We start from the raw sequence: 9,715 nt of genomic DNA on the forward strand, positions 1-9,715 counted from the left end.
TTTTATAATTATAATATTTCTTTTTAGTGAACGATAAAGAGGGAGGCCAAGCCAACCACCGTGAGTCCTTAAATTGACGGGGCTGCTGGCTTTCATTGACCACCTGTGGACCCCGACTACTTCCCCCTGGACCCCACCTCCCTTCCCTCTGCTACAAACCTCCATTCGTAAACAAAATCAAATAAATTCTTGAGGCATGCGAAAAAGATGAGCCTCGAATTGGTCCCCTCATTATCATTACATTTTTTATATGGTTGCTAGAACTTTTTTTTTTTTCAATTAGATCTTAGAAATTTCAAAAAGAATTATGATGTACTGCCGTTCTTTAATATTAAATATGACAAATCCCAGGTTATCTTTTGATTATTGAAAATAGTAAGAGAATATTTAAAAAATTTCTTAATTTTATCACAGAAAATTATAACAAGTTCATAATAATCTCAATTAAATATTTTTATTAAAGTTGATAATCAACAAAATTTATACAAAATAAACATGTAAAACTAATCACTATATACAAGTTAAATCTTGAGGTGTATATTTTAATTGGTCAAGTTCTGAGTTTGTTTTTCATAAATTACTGCTTAAAGTATCATAAAACTTATAATTACTAGAGGCATAACTATTCTTTAATTTTAAGGTATTGAAGGATTAGTTGGGATATAAATAAACTGGTTTGGACATTCATAATTATATATTATCTAGGTAAACCTCTGTGGTCCGAGTCCTGAATATGATGGCCACTGGGGACTTACAAACTTCATACGCACAAGCTGGCTCGGACACCCATGTTAAACTAAAAAAAAAAAATAAGAAAGGACTAGCTCGAGAATCATTTTGTAGCATGGCAGGCAAAAATTAAGTGAAAATGTATGGTGGAGGTACTTGATTAAGACGGCATTGAAAAAAGGTTTAATTGAAGAACTAGTTTGCTAGAAAACTAAGCTGAGAATTACATGATAATAGGGGGGCTAGAACGATGTTTGGCCCAAAGAAAAATGAAAAGGAAAGAAATGTGAGAGAAGAAGGAAATGAAGAAATTAAAGAAAAAGAAACGAAAAACGCGTTTTCCTAAAGAACACATATACTGTTGAATCTTTACTCTTTCCTTTCCTCTTACTTGTTCTCTCTCAGTGAAAGACCCTAAAATTAGGGTTAGGGTTTTCGAAAACAGAGAAGAAAAGAAAAACCTCTCTAGTCATTCACTTCAAAAACTGAAAGAGAGGGGCTTTCAGTGTTTTAGAGACCCTTTTGAGGGTTCTAAAATGGGTTCCTCTTATTTTCTTTCTTCAGTTATCAAGTGGCAATCTTTCACAAAACTGAAGCTTTTCTCTCTCTTCTGTGTCTTCTCTCTGTCACTAAACGGCGTCGCTTCTTTTGATTCTGACAAATCTGTGCTGTTACAGTTCAAGAACTCAGTCTCTGATCCTTCAGGGCTTATCTCCGGCTGGAATCTGATCAGCACCAACCACTGTCACTGGAACGGCGTGTCCTGTGATGCTAATTCGCGTGTCGTTTCGCTTAATATCACTGGAAATGGAAACTACAGAGGTAAGAAAAGTGGAGGTGGAGGTGCTATTTTGTGTTCTGGTGATTCTATTGAGCTTTCACTGTACGGGTTTGGGATTAGGAGAGATTGTAAAGGTAGTAATGGAATTTTAATGGGAAAGTTGGTGCCTTTGATTGCTAGGTTAAGTGAACTTAGGGTTTTATCATTGCCCTTTAATGGGTTTCTCGGGTTGATACCGAGTGAAATATGGGGCATGGAGAAGTTAGAAGTTCTCGATCTGGAGGGTAATTTGGTATCTGGGTCGTTGCCGGTTTCATTTTCCGGGTTAAAGAACTTGAGGGTTTTGAATTTAGGGTTTAACAGAATAGAAGGAGAGATACCGGATTCACTTTCTCGCTGTGATGGTTTGGAGATCTTTAATATAGCTGGTAATCGTATTAACGGGACAATTCCAGGGTTTGCTGGTCGGTTTAAGGGTGTGTATTTGTCGTTGAATCAGCTTGGTGGCTCCCTACCTGAGGATTTCGGATATAATTGTGAGAAACTTGAGCATTTAGATTTATCTGGGAATTTCTTGGTTGGAGGGATTCCTAGTAATTTAGGGAATTGTGGGAATTTGAGGACATTGTTGCTGTATTCAAATATGTTTGAAGAAATTATTCCACGTGAACTGGGTAAGCTTGGGAAGCTAGAAGTGTTGGATGTGTCAAGGAATAGTCTTAGCGGGTCGGTACCCCCTGAGCTTGGAAATTGCTCTGCTTTGTCTGTGCTTGTGCTTTCAAATATGTTTGATCCGTATCAGGACGTTAATGGTACGAGAGGGACCAGTTTGTTGGATCATTTGAGCTCTGTGAATGAAGATTTCAATTTTTTTCAAGGGGGTATTCCTGCAGATGTCATGACTCTTCCGAAACTTAGGATGCTGTGGGCACCAAGCGCAACCCTTGACGGCATGTTGCTGAGCAACTGGGATTCCTGTGATAGCTTGGAAATGATCAATTTGTCTCACAACTTCTTCAAAGGAGAAATCCCTCATGGGTTCAGTCGCTGCAATAAGCTGCGGTATCTGGATTTGAGCTCCAATGGGCTCTATGGTGAACTTCATGAGGAGTTTCGAGTTCCTTGTATGACTGTTTTTGATGTTAGTGGAAATGCATTGTCAGGTTCCATCCCCAGTTTCTATAGCAGCAGTTGCCCTCCTGTTCCTTCCACAATTGAGTATCCCTTAAATGTTTATGACCCGTCATCTGCCTATATATCATTTTTTGCATATAAAGCTAAGGCAGGAAGTCCTACTATGTCACTTGGAAGAAATGGTGAAATCTCAGTTTTTCATAACTTTGGGGACAACAACTTTACTGGTACTCTCCAGTCCCTTCCTATTTCCCCGGTAAGATTAGGAAAGCAAACTGCTTACACATTTTTGGCTGGAGACAACAAGCTCAGCGGGCCATTTCCTGGGATCTTGTTTGAGAATTGTGATGGATTGAACATGATGATTGTCAATGTTAGCAATAATAGAATGTCTGGTCAGATTCCGGCAAATATGGGTCCAATGTGCAGATCACTCAAGCTTCTGGATGCATCTAAGAATCAGATTGCTGGGACCATTCCACCAAGTGTTGGCGAATTAGTTTCTCTTGTTTATCTTGACATGAGTTGGAACCTTTTGCAAGGCCGGATACCATCAAGTTTGAGCCAATTAAGTGGTTTGAAGTATCTTTCTTTGACTGGTAATAGAATAGTTGGTTCTATTCCTTCTAGCATAGGGAAGCTGCAAACTTTAGAGGTTCTGGATCTCTCTTCAAACTTGCTTTCTGGGGAGATACCAAATGATCTTGTGAGGTTGAGAAATCTGACTGCTCTTCTGCTCAATAACAATAAACTCTCCGGGCAGATTCCTTCTGGTTTGGCAAATGTGACTTTGCTCTCAATCTTTAATGTCTCCTTCAATAACTTGTCTGGGCCTCTGCCATCAAGTAACAATTTGATGAAATGTAGCAGTGTTCTTGGAAACCCGTATCTACACCCTTGCCATGTTTTCTCCCTAGCATCGCCATCTCCAGATTCTCCAGGAAGGGCTTCTGAGGCACAAAGCTATACTTCTCCATCAGGTCAAAGTCAGAAGAACGGGAGTGGTGGCTTCACATCAATTGAGATAGCATCAATAGCCTCTGCATCAGCCATTTTTTCTGTTCTACTAGCTCTTATTTTCCTATTCATCTACACCAGAAAGTTGAGTCCAAAGTCCAAAATAATGGGATCTGCTAGAAAGGAAGTAACAATCTTCACAGATATTGGGGTTCCCCTGACATTTGAGAATGTGGTGCGGGCTACTGGGAGCTTCAATGCAAGTAATTGCATCGGCAATGGGGGTTTTGGGTCCACTTACAAGGCAGAGATCTCTCCCGGAGTTCTGGTGGCAATTAAAAAGCTTGCAGTTGGACGATTCCAGGGAATTCAACAATTCCATGCAGAGATCAAAACCCTTGGAAGACTCCACCATCCAAATCTTGTCACTTTGATTGGTTATCATGCCAGTGAAACGGAAATGTTCCTCATATATAACTATTTGCCAGGTGGTAATTTGGAAAAGTTTATCCAGGAAAGGTCCACGAGGGCTGTGGATTGGAGGATACTTCACAAAATTGCTCTGGACATAGCTCGAGCACTAGCCTACCTTCATGATCAGTGTGTACCACGTGTACTCCATCGAGATGTCAAACCCAGTAATATTCTGCTAGATGATGATTTCAACGCCTATCTATCCGACTTTGGTTTGGCCAGGCTCTTGGGAACCTCTGAAACCCATGCTACAACAGGTGTGGCTGGGACTTTCGGATATGTTGCCCCGGAGTATGCAATGACTTGCCGTGTTTCAGATAAGGCCGATGTTTATAGTTATGGGGTTGTGCTTCTTGAATTACTTTCAGACAAGAAAGCTTTGGATCCATCATTTTCATCGTACGGGAATGGTTTCAACATTGTTGCTTGGGCATGTATGCTCCTACGGCAGGGCAGAGCTAAGGAGTTCTTTACAGCAGGGCTATGGGATGCAGGTCCACATGATGATTTGGTAGAAGTCTTACACATGGCAGTTGTGTGTACGGTTGACTCCCTCTCTACCAGGCCAACAATGAAGCAGGTTGTCCGTCGGTTGAAACAACTGCAACCGCCTTCATGCTAGTTGCTTGATAATGTTTGTTTGATTAACATAGGGATTTGTAGTGGGTAAAGGCCCATTGTATTTATGCTTTCTTGGTCCTCATTATGGGCTGCCCGTAGGTAGAGCTAAACTGTAGTTATTCCCACTTGTAAAGTGTAATATAGTTTTGCCCCCATTTTTCGAAGTTGTTTCCCCACCTGGGGGCTCACTGGTGAATCTGCAAAAGAATGCAGATGTTCATTCGCCACGGTGTATACATGTTTCTCAGTTTCCATTTGTTCAATAAAGCCATAGAATCGAGATATTTGCTGGGAATATGTTTGTGCTCACGTAAACAATGCCAAGGTATTGCCCTTGAAACGAATCGTGCAGTTTGAACTTCTACTTATCATGTGAAGTTCAATGAAATAGGGATTTTAATCTAAAGTCCATTCCAGTGGTTGCTGGAGCAGCAAAAGGCGATCCACGCCTTGCCTTCTTGATCAAATCACAACCTTCGCCCTGTAGTGACAACGTTAGCTCTGCATTTGGCCATTGTGGTGTTGTTTCCCTGTGCAAGTCATGCTTTTGATGGTTCTTTTTTCCTGTTCATTTCACTTGGTTCACGAGCAACAGCAACGATCATGAGAACCAATTTTACTTCCTTCAGCTGCAAGCAATAAGGTATACAAGCTGGACAAGATGATATTATTTATAGTCAACAACTGCCTATTCGTGGTTTACCACTTTGTATACGGTTGATTGTGTATCGATGGAACTTCCTTTATGTTGTGTTGTTATGTTGCTAAGATCTCCACTCCACAGGTGGTGAGTCGTTCTGTCTCACCCCTCTCCTTCATGAACATGCTTTTTCCGCAAGCTCAAACCGAAGTCGTTGAGGAATACGTACCGTTTGACTACTTGCCGGTTTCTGAAGTCTTGCATCTCAGCTACAAATTCTCTCTTTTTTAGTTTGGTCAGGGACGTCCAATTCCTTAACCTAGAAGGAGTAGGCAAGAGTGGAACATTGTTTTCGCTTCTATACCAATTTTTGAAGCAGTCCAGCAATAGACCCCTGGTATTTTGTTAGCGCTCAATTGGGTATAAACTTTTGATCAAGAATTCATCTGCTGTCAAAAAGGAAACAAAATAACCAGGCCATAGACACAATTCACCAGGTTGGCCTGCTTTACATTAGAAAAAATAATCTTGCATCACGCTACACAGCTGAAAATGGAGGAAAAATAATTTAGGTTTGCAGTAACAGGCATGGTGATCTGCATAAGCCAGTAACCGGGGAAAAATTGAGATTCAAAAGAAAACTTCATTAGCCTTGACCTCCATGGTTCCTTTTCCTCGCTGTCTTTTTAGCATGAGAATTACCGTTAAAAAAAAGGGAGAGGGGTGAACCACTATATGCTTAAGGGGTTGTTCTACATCACCACCACCACCTGCATGCTTGACAAACTCAGCTGGTGAGAGAAAGCTTCCATGGCAAACGCATACTATCCTCACCTCCTCACCTTTCCTGTACTGGTAGAGAAAACCTTCTATGTGTTTCCCATTGGGACCATCTCCTTTTGTGGACACATATGGCATATCCTCCAACACATCCCTCACCACCTCCTTAGTTCCATTCTCAGTGACTGTAAGTTTGTTAGATCCATTCTTTTCCATTGCAACTCCGGCAGGGAAACTTGATTTTTCACCTAGTACTAATCCAGGAGCAATGATTGATCTCTGCTCATAATCTGACAAAGACTGAACACTGACAGGGCTTCTTGACTCGGTGTATTTGTTCATTCCTATATTGCAACAAACAAACTAGAGGAATAAAAGGTTGGATTAAAGAAACTGAGTTCTTATTCAAATATAATCGGAAATTATGGAAGTTAAGGTGATATTTATATAATCCAAGAAGATGCTCGCCATGCTGACATGGAGGGAGATAACCTGGAGCTCGAACTATTGTTGCGAGAAAGGTAATTATCTCAAAGGTAGATACATTCAAGACAACAAAAAAAAGCCATTATTTTCAGGTGTATCATACAAGACTGGCACCCACAGAATATGAGCTTCACTAGCATGAGCATGTTCATATCGACATTACCTGAAATTCAACGGAAAGACTTAATTTGAAAGCCAGAGAAGAATAATTAAATTCACCTGCATGCATAGCTCCAAAGATAGTTTTGCTTTAGCCAGGGGTGTCACTATGCCAAGAGAAGCTATGCAAGCTTGCCATTAAAAGAGTTTCTTGCCCAAGTACTTCGGGCATGAAGATCCCACCCCGATAAGTTTTAAAAATATTATCATCAACAAGAGAGGTTAAATAAATAAAAGAACCAGAAGCATGTGTTTTAGAGATTCAACTATCTGTTTTTTTCCCCAGAAATCTAATTAATTTAAGATTGCCAGAGTCAACTTTCTGACATCTGGAGTAAGGTAGCCAGGAAGCTTATGCCTTTGAAGTCTTCCATAAATTTGCATAGACGCTATGGATTGAAGGAAGCCTCAAGTGAAGCTAGCATGTATAAATTGCAGACAAAATGCGATCACATGCATTTCAGGTTCACTCTGTTGTGCACTAATTATATCATAAAAAAAGGGCCAAGTGAAGTTAGTAAACGGGCACTCATAGCTTTTGTTATACTGTTTTGCAATGGCTAGAATTTGAAGATGACAAAAACAGAGAAACATCTGGTGCATGGTTAAATAGGATTGAGAAAAATGCGACATGAAATCACCAATCGTTAAATATTACTTCAACATTTAGATGGCCTATCCTAACGTCAACTAAGTTCTTAAAATAGCAAAGGGATAAGAGGCACACAAAAGCTCGATTGGAAATTGGTTTTTAAAGGCCTTTATGAGTTCTAACACTTTAGAACACATTTCTCACCGCAAAACAACTACACATCAAACAGTGAAAACATTCACAGAGCAGTAAACTTGGATCGAGCTGAATGATACACAAAGAATTATATTAGTGGGAACACTGGACCCGTGACAAAGAATATACTTGTGTATAGACAGAGACGATGAAGGATAGTCCAAAACCATCACTCTTTGGTTGGGAGGGGATTAGCAACGTACAAACCCAAATTACTAAACTTTATTTGGTTTTACTATTGGACTTTAATTTATGTTCTTTTATTATAATTTTATTATTTAGTGGGTTTGAAGCCGAAATCTAATTCTCATCAGGTTTTAACTATTTATTTGTAATTTTTGACATTTTATTGATAAAAAGTTTGGTTTATCATCTGTGATAAGTTAGGTTTTAAGCCCAGATTTAATTATTTTGACATAATTTGGTTTTCCTCCCTTAATATTTCCTCTTATTCATCTCCTTTCGTTCTCTTCTTCAGCTCCTTTTCTTCTAATTCATAATTTAATCTTTCTTTAAATATTTGTCACGCATCAGAAGGCCAGCTTGTTGCAAGCTGGAAAAGCTAATGAAAATAACCACAGTAAACATAATTATTGTAATATCTCCAACCATGTAGACAAAATAATAGCTAAAAAGATGCCAAAAAGTCTCCAACTGGTCTACTTTCATAGATTAATTAGGGGGGAATTCTGAACAAGCCGGTATCAAGCTCAAACAACATCCATACTTACGGCATCTTAATGACAATAATAGCAATGAAATTTCAAATAAGCATCAAAGTAATCACACATGCAGCAAATGTTTAAAGGAAAGGAAAATAAAAGAGAGACATTTTTGTTACCTTGAAGTGGCTGGCTCTCAAATTCTGTTATCCCAGATGATCCAGTCCCTTGTGATTCGTGTGTTAATGGTGGTGCTGCTACTTCTGCTTGTGTTGACAGCCCTTCTACACCAACACCAAAGAAACCATTGAAACTCTTAAGAAACTCTTTTTGATGGTGATCACCATTTGTGCCATTTTCTCTCTTATCTTCCTCACCCATAGTTTTATCCGTCACTGTTTTCAGAATCTTTTGCTTCTCTGTTCTCTTCCTTTTAGCCTCCATTCTCCTAAGTGTCTGCATCTCTTTCCTCTTCCTCCACTCCTCTTTTGTCTCTGTTGGCAAAGAACAAGTCCTTGGAAGATAATTACTTTCCAAATTAGATACCACAAAAGCACTTCCATTTTCTCCTGTTGGGTTAATAAAATCTGATGCTATAGAAGATGATCTAGTAATCTTCTTGGCTTTCGGGTCCACACCAAATCTACCATTCAATGAAAGTCCAAGACTTAGCTCAACATCGTCGTCTTCTCCTTCTTCTCCATTGAGTCTGTGATTATAATGATTCCCAGATATAAATCTTTGCAACAACTCCTTAGGAAGATTGTTGCTCATAGAAATATTACGCTGATGTTGGCCGGTTTCAATGTTCTGAAGTTTCTCTGTTTGTGCCATTAATTTGATGATCAACAAACAAAAAAAAGAGGTAATGAAGTCAAAAGGATTTTGAAAGAAAACTACAACCACCCAAATTTTGAAATTTGATTAGGAACTGAAATCCCATCACTAAGACAACCTTCAAGAACCGACAACTTCAAATCCCAGCATGAACAAACCAAACATTTTGAGCTAAAACTTGTCATTTTCTCCATTGCAAAACACAAAACTACTCTCATTACAAACATCAAAAAAACGTTCTCTACTTCACAACCCAAGATTTTCCAAGAAACCAAAGAGAAATCATTGGAACAAACAAATTTTAAAGCTAAGGAAAAAGAAAATTTGGAACGAAGGGTAAATCAAGAAACAAACAAGAAAGAAAGAGAAAAGGAAAATATGCAGCAACGTTCCTGCCTCTTTGACGATAATATCAGGTTGTGATGGACCGAGTGACGATAATACCCTTGAGATGGTAATACTTCTACACGTGGAATGCATGAAGGAGGGTACACAGCCAGAAGCCGCCACGTGGGTGGAGAGAAGAAGCAGCAGGTTCCGAGGAGACGCCAAAGTAGCGTCGCCAGCTCTTTTGTTGTATTTGTCTCTTTTTGTGATATTTCTTTTTTTTAAACTGTAAAAAGAAAGATGATAACAACAAAACACGTGTCGGAATCTAGAACGTGGAA

The 9,715-nt window shown here is 39.3% G+C and overlaps 2 protein-coding genes across 2 annotated transcripts; one reads left to right on the forward strand and one right to left on the reverse strand.

Annotated features, from left to right (window-relative positions):
- The first annotated feature begins 1,037 nt into the window (after positions 1–1,037).
- LOC118060398 (LRR receptor-like serine/threonine-protein kinase RPK2) lies at positions 1,038–4,991 on the forward strand. The gene has a single exon (XM_035073622.2). The coding sequence runs from the start codon at positions 1,266–1,268 to the stop codon at positions 4,695–4,697; it is 3,432 nt and encodes a 1,143-aa protein (XP_034929513.1). The 5' UTR covers positions 1,038–1,265; the 3' UTR covers positions 4,698–4,991.
- Positions 4,992–5,796: 805 nt separating this feature from the next.
- Positions 5,797–9,419, reverse strand: LOC118060399 (ninja-family protein AFP3). The gene is made up of 2 exons (XM_035073623.2): positions 8,390–9,419; positions 5,797–6,460 (listed from the first exon to the last, which is right to left on the reverse strand). The coding sequence occupies exons 1-2, from the start codon at positions 9,042–9,044 to the stop codon at positions 5,967–5,969; spliced, it is 1,149 nt and encodes a 382-aa protein (XP_034929514.1). The 5' UTR covers positions 9,045–9,419; the 3' UTR covers positions 5,797–5,966.
- Positions 9,420–9,715: the final 296 nt, after the last annotated feature.

This window comes from Populus alba, chromosome 17 (assembly GCF_005239225.2).
Source record: "Populus alba chromosome 17, ASM523922v2, whole genome shotgun sequence".
Lineage (NCBI taxonomy): Eukaryota > Viridiplantae > Streptophyta > Magnoliopsida > Malpighiales > Salicaceae > Populus > Populus alba.

Bases quoted from the DNA above. Each gene is read 5' to 3' on its own strand.
- LOC118060398 (XM_035073622.2), top strand. From the start codon at position 1,266: ATGGGTTCCTCTTATTTTCTTTCTTCAGTTATCAAGTGGCAATCTTTC.
- LOC118060399 (XM_035073623.2), bottom strand. From the start codon at position 9,044: ATGGCACAAACAGAGAAACTTCAGAACATTGAAACCGGCCAACATCAG. The intron at 6,461-8,389 runs GTAACAAAAATG...GTTGCAATATAG, and splicing joins TGAGAGCCAGCCACTTCAAG to GAATGAACAAATACACCGAG.